This window comes from Amblyomma mixtum, chromosome 8 (genome assembly GCF_055824585.1).
Source record: "Amblyomma mixtum isolate Tamu chromosome 8, ASM5582458v1, whole genome shotgun sequence".
Taxonomy (NCBI): Eukaryota; Metazoa; Arthropoda; class Arachnida; order Ixodida; family Ixodidae; genus Amblyomma; species Amblyomma mixtum.
This window is the reverse complement of record NC_143019.1, coordinates 63,206,299-63,225,925: the sequence shown is the minus strand read 5'-3', so window position 1 is coordinate 63,225,925 and position 19,627 is coordinate 63,206,299. Positions and strand designations below refer to the sequence as shown.

Here is a 19,627-nt window from a genome sequence, read left to right as displayed (position 1 = left end):
GTTGTTGTTGCGACTGAGAGAAGGATGAAAAGGAAAGTGCACAGGCCCGCCTGCTGGCTCGAGCCAAGCCACCACCGCTGCCAAGTGCAGATAGAGGAGAGTTAAAAGATCAGAGGAAAGATAAAGAGAAAAGATAAGATGCGCCTCGCAGCAACAGATGCGTCCGCAGGAGCCGACGCTGATGAAAAAACAGATAAGCGGGCGAGGCCGCGCTCGCCCAAGCGAGGACAGCGGCGTCCACGGCGCTTTTTGTAATGGAAGTAATGGATGCCATGTGCCCCGATGATAAAACTTCCGACGAAGAGGAAATGGACAACGATGCAGAGGTTTGCGCTCCCATTCCTAGTTACGCGGACGTGTTGCAGAGCGTCGACAACATCCGGCGCTTTGCTTGCGCGCGCGACGATGTTGACGACCTACTGCCGGACTTGGCAGCCCTTGAAAGAAAGTTGATGCGCCGAGGTTGGGCAAAGGTGCAAAAAAAATTACCGATTTTTTTTAAACGGTAATAAAGATTTTTTTGCAAATCTGTTTCAAACAAATGCTGGGTTTTGTCTTTTTTAATCTGATTGGCGTACTTGCCGTGGGCTTGAAGCCGGTAAACAGTTTTCGGCGCAAGGCTGAGCGCCACTGGCCGCATTCTTTGATTTTCGATTATACGACACCCGGATTATACGACGGTTTCGCGCGGTCCCCTGAACGTCGTATAATCGAGGTTCCACTGTACAGCACAGACGGCGGTATGCTTGGATAAGAGTGATAAGATAAGCGGGCGGATAAGAGAGGAATGGACGTTGCTCCCACGCATTGCCAAAAAAACGCGGTAATCGTGTTTTCGTGGGTGCTCTTTGCCCCATAATCGTGTTTTCGTGGGTGCTCTTTGCCCAGTAATCGTGTTTTCGTGGGTGCTGTTTGCTGTCTCCGCAAACCAGATAAGGAAGGGTTCCTGTTTTCCCACACATTGGGTCAGGATGTAAAAGATACGCCGTAACTGCCTTAACCAGGGCTCCTTATCACCCTTCTTCAAAGACACCTCCGTTGGCAGCACAGGCAACTGTGGGGCATCTGTGGGGCATTGGGTGCCTTTTCGATGATAGCCTACGGCGTAAGGGGCCCTGTGATGATAGTGGTGGTGCGTCAAAAGACCATATCAGACTCCCCATCTTCACTGTGCTTGGGGGGCTCTTGTTTATAATGGAAAGCTGCTTCTGCGGGTCCAGGAGTCCTGCAAAGGGTTGCAGCTGGCAATAAGTGGCGGCCTTACACCTGCCTTTCACTTTCTTGCTGCATTCCTTACCATGCAGGACCTTGAGGAGTTTTTCTCCATCTTAAATGACCATTTATCAGCTGCTATGTAAACCTAGTATCTTCATGGCCTATACTGTAAATCCCTTTCAGGCATCAATTAAATCTGCCTAGGAAATTTTTTTTTTGCATAAATCACAAACTGGAGACCAAGCAGAAGTGAAGTTTAAGAAATTATGCAAGAATTTTCGTATTTGAGCACATTTTATTCGCATCCACGTATGTGGACATAGCGCCTCAAAGCTGCTACATAAATGTAAACACTGTAACATCATCTTGCCTTTTCTGACTTATCGTTAGACATGAATAAATGTTTAGCTGTGAGAATATACGCTTAAGAGAATTATTCTTTAGCTTATGACTTATGAAATGGATAAAAACAGTTGTTCTTTGACAACAGGCGGAGGAAAATTCCTAATGTCCGGCACCGAACGCGGCTCTTGGATATGCAGCCTTCGTGTCTGCACCGTTGTGCATTTGGTGTATTTAGAAGTTGGGGCCAATGGTTACTTCCATCATGGCCAGTGCTTAAAGTCTGGCTGCATTGAAGGGGTCTTTAGGGATTTCAGTACAGGTGGAGAGGGAGAGAGAAAGTGACTTGCAGCCTGTTTTACACATGGTTGTTTACAAATGGAAGAAATCATTTTTAAAGTCCGTTATTTGCTGATGCTGAGTAATTTGCGATTTGCTGATGACATTGCCTCGCTAAGCCACTCAGGACAAGAACTGCAAAGCATGATCAATCAGTTAGACAGGCAGAGCAGAACGGTGGGGCTAAGAATTAACATGCAGAAAACCAAAGTAATGTTCAACAGCCTAGCAAGGGAACAGCAGTTCGCCATTGGTAGCGAGGTGCTGGAAGTAGTAAGAGAATATGTCTACTTAGGGCAGGTAGTGACCGCAGATCTGGATCATGAGAGGGAAATAACTAGAAGAGTAAGAATGGGGTGGAGCGCATATGGCAGGTTCTCTCAGATCATGAATGGTAGCTTACCAATATCCCTGAAGGGAAAAGTATACAACAGCTGTATCCTACCTATACTCACCTATGGGGCAGAAATGTGGAGGCTAACAAAGAGGGTTCAGCCTAAGTTAAGAACAACGCAGCAAGCTATGGAAAAGAAAATGATAGGTGTAACGTTAAGAGATCGGAAGAGGACGGAGTGGGTGAGGGAACAAACGCGGGTTAATGACATCTTAGTTGAAATCAAGAGGAAGAAATGGGCTTGGGCAGGGCATGTAATGCAAAGGCAAGATAACCGCTGGTCCTTAAGGGTAACGGAGTGGATTCCAAGAGAAGGCAAGAGTAGCAGGGGACGGCAGAAAGTTAGGTGGGCGGATGAGATTAAGAAGTTTGCGGGGATACAGTGGCGGCAACTGACAAAGGACAGGGTTAATCGGAGAGACATGGGAGAGGCCTTTGCCCTGCAGTGGGTGTAGTCAGGCTGATGATGATGATGATGGTTTGCTCAGCTGATGGCACAGGCCTGAAACAAACAATCCTCATGATTTACCGGTATGTTCACTGTTGTGTAGCCTTGGATCTCAGCGGTCAGCTCTGGACTGACTCGTGGTGGGAGTTCTCGATGCTCCCTTTTTCATTCACCCCCTGTGTAATGCTGCCAACTCTGTATTTTTCTTCTTCCCGGGTTTTAGAAAACATGTTAATGATTCTTGTTGAAAACCACAGTGAAATTTTCAAAATGATAGAGAAATGTTTCGACCACCACTGACATGAATAAAAGATGGTTGCTTACTTCGGATTCACACAGCCTCTGCATTTTAAGTACGGGGGCGTCTCAGATTCCTTTCGAATATTGCTGGGGGGGGGTCTAAGACTCCCCGAGGCCCCCTGACTTTATGCACTGATAATAGCGTGTGTGTTTGTGGGCAGTGGCTCAGCATTGTGAGGCTTCTTTGTGACCTTCAACGGGCCTTCATTGCTCGGTTGGCCGTGCTTCTTTGGAGGCCCTTCTCCATCGGCTATTTTCGTGAACAACGCTTCAACGCTAGAGTCGTCCAACTTTCTCCCTGTAGAAACATGGTTTTTAACACCTGTAAGCAATAAGCCTATTTTGTACCGCACTTTCCCCAGAAAACGTTGCATAAAGAACAGAAAACGTCACTTCGAAATTTTCGGAATTAGGGCACTATGTCCACGTTTGTGGGGGCGCCACTGTCGATGCCCGCCTCAGCACATTTTCTTCATCTGTGACAATGAAAATTGGTGTGCCATTTCTACGCTGACCTACTGACGCATTCCAAATGGTAAATTGCATCATTCACGACCATTCGAAAAGGGAACATGCAAAAATAAAAGCTACTTATTCGTACTGCCATAAAACACGGTGACATCTAACTTTACTTGTTATTTACAAACACGTTTCGTTGTAGCTGCAAGAGACGGTGCCACAAATTTGACAGGGAGGGTCAAAATGTTAACGGCGCAAAATTAAAGGTGGAAGTTCGCCTTGTATACAACAGTATGAGCAGGCTTAGTGTGTCCGCATATGTGATTGCAGCGCCTGAAGGGATATGGCCCTGAGAATGTTCATATGGGCCTTCAATGCCCTTGAGAGCCTTTGAATCAGAAACCATAGTGTTTAAGGGCTCGAAAATCCTGGAAATCATTGTATGCCTATAAAAGAAAAATACGTAAATGGCAATACGTTGACAGAATCTCATTTCAACGCCAATGTGGTGACATAAGCACAGATTTAATGATGTCAGCCTTAATGACATCATTGACATGAAGAGTCTCTTGCAGCTCGTTCATCTTGAACTGGTATCTCTCTTTGAGTGTACAGCCCATGAAGATTAGAGCAATTCTTGAAAGCCAAACATAGACTAAAAGCTAATCAGCATTTATAATTTTTAATGCAAGCTAAAGCTTTTATTCTGTTGCTTGAAAATGCATTGGTAAGTCCGTGCATTAGCTGTGCACTTTATTTAACAAAAGAAATTCAGCCACATGTGTGGCTAACTGGTCTCTGGTTTGGTTTGGTTTATGGGGTTTAACGTCCCAAAGCAACTCAGGCTATGAGGGACGCCGTAGTGGAGGGCTCCGGAAATTTCGACCACCTGGGGTTCTTTAACGTGCACTGACATCGCACAGTACACAGGCCTCTAGAATTTCTCCTCCAAAGAAATTCAACCACCGCGGCCGGGATCGAACCCGCGTCTTTTGGGTCAGCAGCCGAGCAGCATAACCGCTGAGCCACCGCGGCGGCTGAGTGGTCTCTGTCAAACATCAGCAAAGTGGTCACAATTGCGCATGGCTTGTGTGTGTGTACATGCCTTGTAGAGAGCAATTGTCGTGCTTCAGTCTTAGTTGCTGACAAAGTTATATAGGCTGGAGTAAGTCCTTAAATTTCATTTTCATTCTGGTTTTCAGGTGGTCTGGAAACCGAGGCTGACTACCCTTACAAGGGCGTCGGTGGTACCTGCAAGTTTAACAAGACGGAGAGCCAGGCCCGTGTGCAGAGCTTTGTGGGGCTGCCTCAAAATGAAACAGGTATGGCTGCAGTTGTTGCAGACATGTTTTGCAATGGTAATAGCTGCACAAGAGATGCTTATTAAGATTTACAGCATTATGAGATGAGCGCAGCTCTAGTCCCCATTTGTTGCCTGTGACCAGTGAATGTGATTTAGGTTTGTTGTTTTTTCAGTGTGAATAAACCATGTGCAGTATGTGCAGATCAGCGTTGGCCACTTTGGCCCCCTCTTGGGGAGAAGGGATGGGCGAGAGGAAGGCAAGATAAAGGCACTGTCGTGACTTCTTTTCCTCAGAGAAAGGGAAAAAAGTTGGGAGCTCTTTTGTCACTGTGAATTCAAATGCATGCTTTTGTCTTGGAACTAAGCGATCCTACCCCCCTTGTGTCTTCAAGGAAAGACAGATGCATATCACTGTTCACTCTCTGTCGTACATGTGAAGTGCAGGTTAAGATGAAACAGTATGTCATTGACATTATGTTAAAAAAGAAAAACTTCTTTTTAGATGAAGAAATCACGGAGCCAGTCTGGCTAGTTCTCAAGAAGCCTCCCTTTTTCATTAAGTTTTATTGAATCTTGAGGTCTAATTTAGGAGAGGCTGTGTGGTCTCTTTTAACCCAATGTCTTGTGCGTTATAAAATCGTACTAAAATTGCTTTTCATTTGACCGTGTTGTATTTGTGTATTCCAGAGCTGGCCTACTGGCTCATGAAGCATGGACCAATTTCCATTGGTATCAACGCCAATGCAATGCAGGTTTGTGCAGAACATCAATTCTTATTTAGCTTATGTACACTGGGGAAAGCGGAGTGCAGTCTCAGTGCTTGATAGGTTCAAAGGCCTTCTTAAAAGGAATATTTAGAGAAATCTGTAGCTTCTATTGATTGCCATGTCTATATCTGAATATGTGACCCTCATTGGAGACCCTTTGGGGATGAAATAACATATGCATTTAGCCATGTGGTGGGGAGCTTAACCGAAAACTTTTGCTACAGGCTTTGAAATGAAGGAGTGGATGCAAGACTGGACACTCTGGAAAATTTTGTGGCTTAAGAATTTTTTTCGTATTCAGTTTTGAGCCCATGACCCATTATGGTCATTGCTAAGAACTCTGCTGTCTGGTCTTTTAGTAAAAGGGAACAGCTTGCACTATTTCCAGGGTCATATCTGATAACAACGACTTTACATATCCGTGTGTACCATATATTGCTATATATATATGATGAAATAAAAGTCGATGCATGCCTCCCAGTCTTGCCGCAAACGTGCAGCGATGCAGTCACGAATCCAGCTGTCAGAGGTTTTTGTGGATAAAAAAATATAGGCTTTTTGAGGCAGTAAGATGGCTTTTTCGGCAAAGTAATAGCAGTGTTGGCGGGCGTCAGAAAACAGGTGAATCATGTTAGCTACTAAGCTGGTTAACTAAATTCTAATAGTTAACTTTATAACTACAGAGAGGCACCTAATTGCAAATAGAGCTTTGTAGCTGACCTCTAGTAATAGGTGTACTTGATTTTAGAATTTGAAAAATGCAACAATTTCAAGAACATTTTTAGATCGTGGCGAGTCCTCGTACCGCTCCTGACGCAGTGGTGCAGCGGTTAAGAGATACGCCACTGCCCCTGCAGATAGCTGTTTCTATCACAGCCAGGGGTTGTGCAACCCATGTTGCTCTTCTCGAGCAATGCGAAGAAAGCATAGCTTTTACAGGCCTTAATTTGGCACAGACAGTTGTTTGGGAGGCTGTATACTTTGCACTTAGGCCCATTGTCATCCTAATCATTTTCTTCTTAGTCACTTAAATTTTTAGTTTTAGTTTATGGGGTTTAACGTCTCAAAGCGACTAAGGCTATGAGAGACGCCGTAGTGGAGGGCTCCGGAAATTTCGACCACCTGGGGTTCTTTAAAGGGATACTGAAGCAAAATGTGAGAATTGAACAAAAAGGCTGAATATAGATTCTCGGAATGCGATTACACCGAAATCTAGTCGTCACTGCGCATATTTTTCAGCGGATGGTTTTATTTTCGATGTTTCATGAGAGCGCGCCAAGCCCTCCCGGTCGGCGCGAGGTGGAAAGCGTGACGTCATGGCACCCTCCCGTGGTGACAGATATGGCGGCGCCCTTCGATGCATGAAACCTCGCTTCGGACTGGTTGCGTCGTTGTTACTGGCTTCTTCAGCGCGTTCACTGGCCATAAATGGGCCACCAGTCTTTCGCTTCATCTGCTGTTGCACATAAGAAAACTTAAGAGTAATAAATTTGCTTTATTTTTTATTTAGAGTGATGATTCTGCCCCCTTTAGGCTAAGAGGGGTGTCGGTTTGTTGACAACAATGCTTCCCCTCCTAACCACCAGATGGCGCCACTAGTGTGAACATCGTCGGGCTTCTGTTTTAAAAGCGAGAATGCTAGAAATGGCACAAGGTCCGGACAAAGTAGCTGCATTTAGCGGACGTAAGCGTGCATAATGTTATGGTATGTAGACAGCATCGATTAACATTTTGACATATCTGTGTACGCCGTGAGCAGACGACAGACATAGGCGGGTGTTATGACGTCTAGTCGCAGCTTCCACAGGCGGCCACCAGGTGCAACGATACGGCAATAAATCGCGAAAAAAAGCATGTTATCCGCCTTTTTCACTAAAATGCTTGTCATATTTATCAATTTTAGCAGTCAAGCTTTTGTTTACATGCAAAAGAGCAGCTCCAAAAGTTTGGTTCAGTATCCCTTTAACGTGCACTGACATCGCACAGTACACGGGCCTCTAGAATTTCTCCTCCAAAGAAATTCAGCCGCCGCGGCTGGGATCGACTTAAATTTTTGCTGAGTCGTTATTTGGCTGGCGTCTCCATCCTGTCCCCTACAAGTGGAGAGGGGATGGTTGGCAGGTGGCAGGAGGGGAGAGGGAAATCCTCTTGAACACCACCTGCCTCTGTACGCAGGTGCTGCTGGATAGTTTTGTCCTTCATGGCCTTTCTAATGCTATCACATTGAAAACTATCACAACATCATCATTGTTTCATTTTTTTTTATATTTCAAATACTGTCAGTTCCATGGAAATTTTCACAGGATCGGCGTATGAAATGTACCCACATATTGCATTAAGAAAGAGATGCATATTTCCAGTGCAATGCTTGTACAAATAATTACAAGGGTATGGAAGAGAAATACAAACACTAACAGGAAGTTTGCTTGTGAAAATGGCCGACTGAACCCCTGTTTCATTTTTAGCCCTTTTCTAGCTTTGAAAGCTCCATTTTCAATCAAAGTGGCCCCTTTTTCGGTAGGGCTTGGTAATCTTTCAATACGGGTGAACTTCTCTTTGTCCTCCGCATCGCTTTAAAGCAACAGCCGTTTATGAGACCTTCTTTTGATTGCTTTTACGGGTTAGGGCAGCGTAGGATTGCAAAATGTCTTGGGAGCATTTTAAGTCACCTCTGGTGCAGGCCCATTTTCAGTCAATTTAGTTTTGCCTGTATTGTGCTATAGTTTCTGTTTTCTTGCTTCCAGTTCTACTTCGGTGGCATTTCGCACCCCTGGAAATTCCTGTGCAGCCCGACGGACATTGACCATGGTGTTCTTCTTGTTGGCTTTGGTGTGGATAGTAAGTATTTCACTCCAGAGGCTTCTGCATTTTTTTTATCCTCCAGGCACTTCTTGGGCACTTCTATAGTGCTCGGGCAATCCATCCTCTGCGATAATGTGCAAGCTGATGTGTCTGTGTAGATTTAATGCACCTCCACTTCTGCAGTGTGCATAGTATTTTTCGAGAAAAAAAAATTTTAACTGTATACCGTATAAACGCATGTAAGGGCCGCACTTTTTTTTCCAGATCCGAGGGCCAATTTTCGGAGTGTGGCCCATACTTGCGACTTGTGAAAAAAAAATAAAAAATTTTAAGTAACAACACACCAATCAGGGAATGAACGGCATTTATTCTGCATCCAATCGTCACTCGCCGAGTATTTCGACTCCGAGCTGGTGCTGTGCTCTGGTGCACGCTCATCCCAAAAGAAGCCGCGCAGCACGTCCGCTGTCAACGCGTAGCCATTGTTCTGCACTTCCATCACATAAGAGAGCAGCTCTTCTTCCATTTCGGGAAACTCGCACGGCTTGCCTCGGAAAGCGGGCTTTTTGCAGCTTGTGTTTCTCAATGCATCCTTCTGGTTGCACCATCATCGGACGCACTCCTCGGCAGCGTCGAATTTCCTGCCCGCCGCACGTTTGCGTGTTCGAGAGCTAACTCCCAGCCGTCTAGCTATTAAGGCGCTCGCCCATCGTGCTAAAACTGCATAGCTCAGCGGCAGCACATGGAAGCTACAACCACCATTACTACGGCGGGCACGCTAACATGCCGCAAAAACAACAAAAGGCTGGAGCTGGTGATGCTGATGTCGATGTGGGTAGCGGGAGGTCACAGCGGAGAAAAAAGTTTAGGATGATGATGATGACCGCAGCCTCGGGCGCCATCCATGGACTGCACTTGGAATCTCCTGTGCGTGTGCGTGGTCTCCGCGATCAAGCGCTCCACACTTTTGCTCGCAGCCGGAGCTGATCGCGGAGGCCACGGCGCGTGCATTAAGAAGGCTATTCCCAGCTGGGTCGTGGAAAGTTCAAGTGGGACCCTTACACGGATTTATTTTTTTTTAAACATTTCCTTCGGGAAAACGGGGTGCGGCCCGTACACGGGTGCGGCCCTTACAAGCGTTTATACGGTAGTTACGCAGTTTCGGTTTTGTGCTTGAGTTTGCATATAGTAAAGTTTGCATATATGCAATGAGAAATCGTGCAACACCTTCTGGAACACTGTACAACAAACAGCTGCACCACAATTTTGGTACGAATGTTGGGAAAACTGGTGCCTTGTTGAAAACGGCCAATGAGTATATAGACGAAAGATATGTATAGGATTGTCCAAAGTGGCGGTGCTCGGCTTGCTGCGTGTGTCTCATGGCCGCTTGATGACATCACAGTATTATTTTTGCCATCGCTGGTATTTTCTGTACCATTTGCAAGTACACACATACGTGTGCCGCTGGCATTTCTTATAATGGGACTAGTAATGCTTTCTCATTAAAATAGCTTCTGTGATGTTCTGTGAGTGTTTTCGCTGTGTACAAGGCCGGTAGGTCTTGCATTCACGTGAAGTGCTGCATAGGAGATTGACAGTTTACATGATCAAATAATTGTAATAGATGAGAAAATTTGTTTTTTTGAGGACTGGAAATGACACAGTAATTGTCTCATATCTCGGCGGACACCTGAACCACGCCGTAAGGGAAGGGAGGAAGGTGGGAGAGAAAGAAGAAAGAGAGAAAGAGGTGCCGTAGTGGAGGTCTCCGGAATAATTTTGACCACCTGGGGATCTTTAACGTGCACTGACATCGCACAGCACACGGGCGCCTCTTGCGTTTCTCCTTCATCGAAACACGGCCGCCGCGGTCGGGTTCGAACCCGGGTGTTCCGGCTCGGTAGCCGAGCGCCCTAACCATTGAGCCACTGTGGCAGGAGAATCTAATTTGGTGAAGTTTCGTTCTTTTTTTCTGCAAAGCCTGTCATTTCCCTGTTGTTTTTCAAGTGTTGAGCAAAAAATAAAGAATTTTGTGTTCCACACAAAAACGAGCACTACAGTAAATTATCTTTTGCTGCAAAAAGAAAAAAGACCCGAAAAAACTTGAATTATGGAAGTTTTTGTTGAATTAACCCAATCTGTAACCGAATTTGAACTAAACAAAATATCACCCGATTTTTATTGCCCGCATCATGGAGAAAAAAAATTAAAACAAAGGGCCCTAAGCACATGCCAGCAGTGGGTGTTCCAATGCAGTGCTTCTGTTGAAATTATTGACCATGGAACAAAATGGCATTCTCAGACCAGCAATGGTTGTGTTGGATACAAAATGGCATTTTTAGACCAGCAATAGGAGTGCGAACACCACTGAACAACAGTAGCGTGCGTCTGGATGCTTTATTTCTAGTTTTGTTTAATAATTCCACATGCTGGTATGAAATCATTGCTGGTCTAAAAATTCCATTTTGTATCATGGGAGGAACATTTTTCAGAGTGATTTTGATGGTGTATAAGACAGAGAGGTTTTGAGTATGGCTGCAGTGTTGATATTGCTTTTGTTATATTTGTTAAAGATTGGCACCTGGCTTTGAGTTTTGCACCAGAAAACTTAAACGAAGGCTCACAAGTCCTATCGCACTGGTTTACCTCAGGCTGCTAATGTAGCATGCTGTACAATCTGTGCGCTGCATTCATCTTGAACCACCTTCTTTCTTCACCTCCAGCACCAGGCACCAATTTTTAACAATGTTCGCATTTTTGAAGCCTGCAGAGCACCATCACTGAGGATGTCCTGCTCGGATCTTGAAGACATTAAAGGGACACTGAGGAGAAATTGAAGTTGGCTTGTATCGGCAGAATACCAGCTCCTGATTACAACAACGCCACTCATACTGACAACAAAGCTCTTGTAATGTAGAAAAGAGCAAGAACCAAAATACAGGTATCGCCGCCACAGGCCAAACTCGCAAGTACAAGCGTGATGAGGTCATAGGACAAAACAGTGTTGCTAGAACCAATGGTTCTAGCAACACTGGGACACAAGAAGCCACGAATCACTGAGGCTGACAAACGAAGATTGTGCGGTTGAATACTGAAGTAAGTTTTGTTTTGAAACCAATAGGGAGCTTTTATCACTCAAGGAAAACCGACAAAAGACAACCTGAATGTTGTAAGCAAAGAAAATCAATACTTAGCGGCGCCACAGGCGGCCAGATGAGTTCCGGTATATCATGGCGCTTCGCATCTATGCACTCTGCATGCATGCGTGGTTTTGACGCGCCTCGATTTACAAGCGCAGAACAGTAGAGGAACTCCAAGTGCCGCTCCAAATGCTAGTTAACTTTTGAAGGAGCTTGTTAAGGTTGGTCAGATGATCGCCATGGTCGATGAAAAACTATGATGGCGCGGTTTTCGGTGATCGTACAAGGCAGGTTGCAGTGCAAAGAGCACTTTGAGTCTTATTACGCTTGCCCGGTGAAACGTTCCCGGTTGTGCCAGTCAACTTCCAACTACTTGACGCTCTGTGGGGCTGAGGTCGCTGAAGTGCAGGCTGAAGTTATTAGACACTTGTAGCATACCGTGTACCGTGTTCCCGTTACCGATACCTGGTTCCGGCAGCCCGCGCGCAGTCAATGCATGCCCAAATCTCCTTGACGTCGCCAGATGGCGCCACATACCTGGCAGCTACGCGTGCGCCTGCAGCATCGGGACCAACCAGCACCTGCTCACTGGCGGTAGGCGGCCTCCCGATACTCCGCTAACGGTAACAAGGTACACGGTATGCTAAAGGTGTCTATTTGCGAGAACTTCGATGACGACTTCGAGAACGTGATCCATTGTAATGCTGGCAAAATGCCAGTGCAAACGTAAACGAAGCGACGGTAGCGACGGCTGCAATAGCCGATAGATGCCTTCAGCGTGTGGCCGGCGGTAGCTTTCATTTCAGCTGCTGCTAGGCCGCACCCCTAGCGGCCAGAAATCACGGAGTCTGCGTTACGTCATGTGCACGTCATGTTTCACGTCACTTAGTCCTGTGTCGTCATAGGAGAATCGTCGTCATAAGAGAATCCCAAGTTTAAATCAGAGCGGCAGGAAAAACTTTTTCAACTTCGAATCCAAATTTCTTAGAAATAAATGCATCTTTCGCTGCCGGCCAAGTGGCAACAAAGCCATGAAATGCCGAACTATCGGATTTTGCTATAAAAAAAAATATTAATAGAGCTCTCCTCACTGTCCCTTTAAAGACAAATGAAAGAATTTAGCAATTCATAGCATGCATATGCACAGTGCAAGAGACCCTCATGTTCATGGCGGTGACAAGCTGGACTTTTATTTTTTTCTTTGTAGAGCGAAGCTTCCGTCGAAAGCCTGTTCCTTACTGGATCGTCAAGAACAGCTGGGGCAAGTACTGGGGCGAGAAGGTGAGGCCCAGGATTTTGCTAAAACTCGGATAAGATCTGCATTTCCAGCTCAAGCAACCCGGATGCAGATGAACGCTGTTTTTAACAGACGCTGGTGCAGAAAATTATCGGATAAGAGGACTAAATATTAAGCTGGTTTCTAGTGTTTCATATATTAAGGTGGTTATTATATTAAGGTGGTTTCTAGAGTTTCAATCAGGGGCATTCTACTGCATCCACGGAACGAACAATGCAATATGTAGCGCTGTGCTCGTTTCCAAGCAGAATGAATAATTTATGAGAGCACAGTCCTGTGGGCGTGCTCCCCTTCCTTGATGTATTTCGAGCTTTAAGCTTGCTTGCGAAAATTTCTGTATCATGGTTTTGTAGCAAATGTCACATATACAAGGTTAACCATGTATCATCTTTCAGTCATCTGAGACTTGAATTATTCTAGATTTACAAAGGAAACACTGAAGTCAAATACCTTAGTACCGCTCTTTAGAGCGAACAATAATGGTTTTGAAAATGAAACCTGTTATCCTTAGAGGTGTGAGAGCATTCGAAATTTTCAAATAGTGCATCCACAGCAGCCGGGATCCGATATGTGTGATCTTAAATGGTAAAACATCAAATGTGCTGTATAATTGTGGACACAATGCCTGAAGTAAATAATCTGCCTTCTGTAACGCTGTTTTGAGTACTAATTTTTTATATTGACTGGCAAAGTTGTATATCCACATTTTTCAAGCTCAGCAGTAAGGGCTAACTACTATATATCTGTCACTTTGTGCCTTAACTGTATTAGACTCGCATGAGTCTGTCTTCTGATCGAAGTGTAGAATAAAAACTGAATGAAGGATATTTCATCAGTGCCTCTGGTAACCTAACAGAACGATTTGCAGCATGAGTAATGGAATACATAATAATGGTCAACATTTAATAAGAATACAAATTCAATAGTACTAGTCTGCAATAAGTAATTGTTGTGAGTTTTTAATCTTGTATGTGGTACCAACTGTTTCAAGCCAGCTCTGAAACACCTTTCTTGTACTTTCAGGGTTACTACAGAGTCTATCGTGGCGATGGTACTTGTGGTGTCAACCAGATGGCGCTGTCAGCTGTGGTCCCACCAACGCAGTAGTCAATCTGATTTTTTCCCTGTTTCTTTTTACAACTGAAAGCTGCACTTGCACGCCCATGTTAACTACCGACAATGACGTAAATGTTAATGATGCTAGTTATGCTGCCATAGCGCATTTTTTGCAGAGAGCAGTGTTCTTTTTTTGTGTGTGTTGCAAAGATAGAAATTTTCGCTTCAAAGACTGTGAACTCAGATGTACCTTATGAACTATGAACGTCAATTTCATGTTGCGATGCTTATGTAGTATTGTTGGTGTTCAGATGGCTGAGCGACTTAATGTTTTTTATTCTTGCTTCTGAAGACAAGCCTTGTTGAGTGCCGGTGTGTTTTTGCTTTGTCTGGTAGTTTTGGTGTGATTTTTGTGACATTTTTGGTGGCTACCGAGAAGTCATGCGCACTTTATTAACCGCTTGCAAGTTTTAAGTATATGTCGCAGAAGTTAGTTTTGAGATCCTCTACTCGGAGCTGGTGTACTGTGCGCGGCGAGTCATTAGCCGTGGCATGCTGAAGAGCGGTGACGATTTTAATGGCTGTGATGGTGAATTATTAGTTTCCTATTGCTCGACATTAGAAATCAGCATTGTTTAATTGTTCAGGCAAAATTTTAACCTCGAGTTACTGTAATAAGCCAGCATTACATATATATATTTAAGGAACATAACGCATGCCACTTTATAACACGAAAGTCAATTTTATACTAATTTCAAGTTTTATACATGCCATGCTGACTGACTAGTCTGCAGGTTAACCAAGTTCACCTTGTCGGGCTAGTGTACTAGAGAAAGCCAACCTGGCCTCAACAAACTCGACTTAACAAGTTGTCCGATTTAACGAACAAATTCCGATTCCCGGATGGTGAGCCATCTGGTTAAGTGCAACTTTTATTGAACACTATTAATGACAATTTGCTTCTTCCCATTAGTTAAATCTCATTTCAAAGGAACACACAGTGAACAAAGCTGAACAAACTGAGCTCTTTTTATATCCTTCTCATCACGTTTGCTAGCTGCAAGTTGTGAGAAAAGGGCCAATGGGATCACAGTAGTGATGATCACATTATGCTGCACTGGCTGGTGATAGCAACTGTGATGTATTTCTTTCTTTGCTTATCAGTGTATGTGGAACGAGTCACAATTTTTCTAGCTTGCAGGCAACTCAGCTACCCAGCTGTTCTGGCAGCACAAAGTGACTGCTGTTTTTTTACTTAAAGGGCAACTGCAGCACTTTTTTGAGAATTTCGTGACATTCAAGGATTCAAATCTACATAGGCTGGAGGTAAAGCATGCCAAGTGTTTTTGCAGTAGCATTTAAAACAGTGACGTAATCAACGATTGGATTTTGCGCTTTTCCTCAATGCACCAGAGGAGTGCAGGGAAATTCAGCATGACGTCATGGAAGGTATGGTTTCAAATTACCGCTGTCGTCAGCTACACCCTGCCCTGGCTCATTAGACGCTGCCAAACAACTCTCGGCAGGGTTTGCCTTCGGTGGCGTTGCTTTTTTTCCTTCAAAGCAGGCGTTTGTGCGTTGGAAATGTACCGATACCTTCGATGACGTCATCATACGCCCCCCACTTGGCGTTGTGCGATGCGGAGAAGCTTGAAAGACGTCCGGATTTTAATCGACGATTACTTCACTATTTCAAGTGCAAGCTCAAAAAGACTTCGCATGCTTTACCTGCAAGTTTCACGCATTCGACCCTCTTAAGCTCGTCGATTTCTAAAACCTATGCAGTTTCCCTTTAACCCACCGTATCATGAAATCTGATCTTGGTCACTTTCAGGAAGACAAAAACAGCTCGATTTTTGCTGTCTATTCTTTATCTATGTGAGCACTGTTACAAATTAGGGTGACTAGTCTAAGTAGCCTAGCTGCTGTTGTGCATGGTACTACAAATGAACAACGGCTATTGTTTGCAATGCGTCTCTCGTTATGATCGTTGTCAAAATGTTTAAAAGTGAGTCACTATCTGAAGTTAGTACAATAACTTCGAAGTTACTAATGCTCTCGAAACTGCTGCACATATTGAGACAAAGCGTATTCAGCCAAAACTGTAGTAAAAGCTTAAAACATTATTCCACTATCCTTATGCATTTTCTCTGTTATGCTCAAAGAAGGAATATATATTCTTCTTGCTAGACATTTAGACTTTGCTGGCCAATGTGTAATGCTGTCAGCTTAAACCTGCGAGCTCATTTTGTAAAACATTTAGATGCATAGTTTGACCTGTCTTCCAAAGGTGATCGGATGATTATACAAGCAGTCAGTCCCAAATGGGTTGCAGCTCTCCATGCCGTCCCCACCACTACAACTGTCCTTTCTTTTAGCTGTTACACTGGCAGAGAGTGCGAAGGTTTTGTATCACAACTACTGTTTACTATATCACTGATTCTGATATCACTGCTGTTGCCCTACTCTGAGAACAAGTGTGTTAAAGGGACACCGAGGACAACACTGTCAAATTTTCATTTTTAGTAAAAATCGATTCTCTAGCTCCTTATAGGTATGTTCATGTTTGTCTGGCGCCAAGATGTCTTTTATTGAGGAATTGCATTTAAAGATCTTCATGCCCCTGCGGTTAACTCGAATTAAACTCATGACATCTACACCAAAATGGACTCCATGATCACCGTTTTGATGTGGATGGCAGTGTAGGATGGCCTCTGGGATCTTCACCGAACAATCTGTGTGGACGCACTGCAGTTTGCTTACGAAATCAGCTGGCGATGGTTGACACCTGTACTATTTGAAATTTTAGTCTCTTCTAGCTTGTAAAAGCTTCGTTTTAATTGAAAATATGCCGTCTTTGTAGTTAGAATGCAGTAAACTGTCGGTACAGGTGAACTTCAATTTGTCTTCGGTGTCCCTTTAAGACAACTTCAGCTCTGCGAGTGCTATGTCCGCGGTTTCCTGACACCAAACTATGCAAGTCTTTGTACACGGTGATTCTTAGATACTCCTTGTTGATGTAAAATAACCGCTTCTGCCTTGCTGGCTTTGTCGTAAAGGGCTGTTTGCTGTTGTATACGATGTAAATTCAATGCTAGGCAAGTAGTGGCTTGTAGTAGCCTAGTATTGCAGTGTTTTGTATCACATCACTCTTGTAAGTTTCTCTCTGTCAAAAAAAGAAAACTGATGAACTATACTCATGTGACCCACTGATTTCAGAAGTGTGGGTTCTCTCCTGCGTAGTTTTTTTTTACATGAACTTTTGTTCATTACAGAAATTGTGTGTTGTAGATATATTCAGCTTTTTTTTTTCACTCTTTTGGTCGTGCTTTAAAATAGTTTTTAAACAAATTTATTGGTGTGAATAAAAACTCATGCACAAAACGCCTGTTTGTCACTTCTGGGTGAGCAGTTAAGTGCACTTACTTAACTCAACAACAAAGGTTTGGTTTATGGTTTGGTTTATGGGGTTTAACGTCCCAAAGCAACTAAGGCTATGAGAGACGCCGTAGTGAAGGGCTCCGGAAATTTCGACCACCTGGGGTTCTTTAACGTGCACTGACATCGCGCAGTACACGGGCCTCTAGAATTTCTCCTCCACAGATATTCAACCGCCGCGGCCGGGATCGAACCCGCGTCTTTCGGGTCAGCTGCTGAGCACCATAACCACTGAGCCACCGCGGCGGCGTAATTCAACAACAAAGATCAGCACTGTCCTATGTTCCTCGCCATTGTGCTTAATTCTTTCAGCTGGTTTCGTTGTATGATGAACTTGCCTGGTTGTCTAGAGGTAGCATCTTGTAAATTCATCCTCGTTTGTTGACTAACTCCTTCAAGGAGCGAGAGAAAATGATAGAATGCTCACTGGCCCACAACAATGGACTTCAGATTGCGATGAAGTGTTCCTCAAAAAGTATGCTACGGTGATTTAAGGCATTTCAAGGTGTGAAACACTCATAACTCTGACTCATTACCACATGAACATGAGAAAGTGTTTTGTGTTTCAGGCCAACTCTTCCTGGCATACTTGCTGGTCTGCCGTCTCTTGCTTGGTGTGGTGTCAACTCACTAATGCATGCAGCGGTGGCGCTGCCAGCAGTTGAAGATGGTCAACATGGAGGCAGCTCGGTGGCCGCTAGTGCATGGTTGCGCTTTTTCAGTGTATTGATAGAACTGCTTCCCATGTTTGCAAACAGTGGTAAACGTAGCATAGGAACAATCATTTCAGATGTACTACCTAACATTCTAGCTGTGATGTCATTTGAGCACCTTCTGCTCTCACACACCTCGCACAGCTGTGGACAGCTGTGCGAGTACTTCCTTCCGTTCGCACTTCATTATCTTTGTGTATGTTTGCTGAGCATACAATGAATTCGTATATTTGCAAACATGATCCTCTCTGCTCTCCTATCTTACTGTCCCTCATCACGCCCTCTGTCTCCTCCCAGGCAAAAACAAACAAACAAAAAAACAGTGGGTCTGTTCGGGCTCTAAAATTGAAAAATTCCAAATTGTGTCTTAGAACAAATTGAGAACTTCAGTTTTAATGAGAGAACCGATTGCATCACCAAAATAGAAATAGAACAACAAAGTGATCCTATTAGTTTAGTTTAGTTTAGTTTATAGGGCCCAACTAGAAATAGAAAAACAAAGTGACCCTATTAGTTTAGTTTAGTTTATGGGGTTTAACGTCCCAAAGCGACTAAGGCTATGAGGGACGCCATAGTGGAGGGCTCCGGAAATTTTGACCACCTGGGGTTCTTTAACGTGCACTGACATCGCACAGTACACGGGCCTCTAGAATTTCTCCTCCAAAGAAAATCCAACCGCCGCGGCCGGGATCGAACCCGCGTCTTCGGGTCAGCAGCCGAGCACCATAACCACTAAGCCACCGCGGCGGCCGTGACCCTATTAGATTCATAAGCATGATTGGCTGTTTTACTTGAACAATTTGGCTCCAATTCGACTCCCATTGGTGCCGACTTTTTTTTTTATGCTTGAGTTCCTTTACCCCTCCCCACAGCTGGCTGCACGTCAGGTGTTTTGAGAACTATATGGCAACTACCACAGCTGGTTGCTATATTATTGTTCCTTCTTCTTATTACCTTTATAAAAGCACCCCACCATGAGCTGCTGTTGCTAAGAAGTTGTGCCTTTCTCCTGAGCTCTTTCCCAGGATTTCTGTCCAGCCAGAATTTTCTGTTTGCTGGCTCGACACACCTGCAAAGTCACTGAGAGTGGAGGATTTGGACCGTGCACTGAAGTCATAACCGGGACGTACACATGGGTGTGCTCGCGTTTGAATGGTTTCTAGAAAAATCTTTTTCCCCCAGCGCTGTGGAAACCAGCACAGCTGCAGAGAGATACAGCAGGAGGGAAGTGAGTAATTTGTACATAAGGAATGTTCAAGGCTCTACTGTTTCAGTATACACACAGCCCACATTCAAAATCAGCCCAGGCCCAGAAGGAAGGTTCGTTCACGAGCATGAACAAAGCTGACTGCAGCACATTATCTGCATGCAAGGCATGCCCAAAGCGCACACCTACAAACCGATTAGAATTAAGCAGCTTGTAGCGAAGTGAACACAACTGGTGAGCGATGCTGTTTGAAGTATACACAACAAAAAAGAACCTGTGCAACGAAGAGAAGTTTGTAGTGCAAATGGGGAAGTAACCAAGGAAGAAATCTGTCACCAGGTTTGGAAATCATTAGGGAGGAGGCAAGGGGGAAGCCGATGAACACTGGGAAAAGTTGCAGAACT

General features: G+C 44.4%; 1 protein-coding gene across 1 annotated transcript in view; it reads left to right on the top strand.

Annotated features, from left to right (window-relative positions):
- Positions 1–17,249, top strand: part of LOC149332745 (cathepsin L-like) — a 38,111-nt gene extending 20,862 nt beyond the window's left edge. Inside the window, exons 10-14 of the mRNA XM_089558327.1 lie at positions 4,700–4,819; positions 5,488–5,552; positions 8,312–8,405; positions 12,720–12,793; positions 13,833–17,249. Coding sequence (XP_089414453.1) covers positions 4,700–4,819; positions 5,488–5,552; positions 8,312–8,405; positions 12,720–12,793; positions 13,833–13,916 — 437 coding nt within the window. The 3' untranslated portion in view covers positions 13,917–17,249. The remainder of the gene's footprint in view (positions 1–4,699; positions 4,820–5,487; positions 5,553–8,311; positions 8,406–12,719; positions 12,794–13,832) is intronic.
- The last annotated feature ends 2,378 nt before the right edge of the window (positions 17,250–19,627 follow it).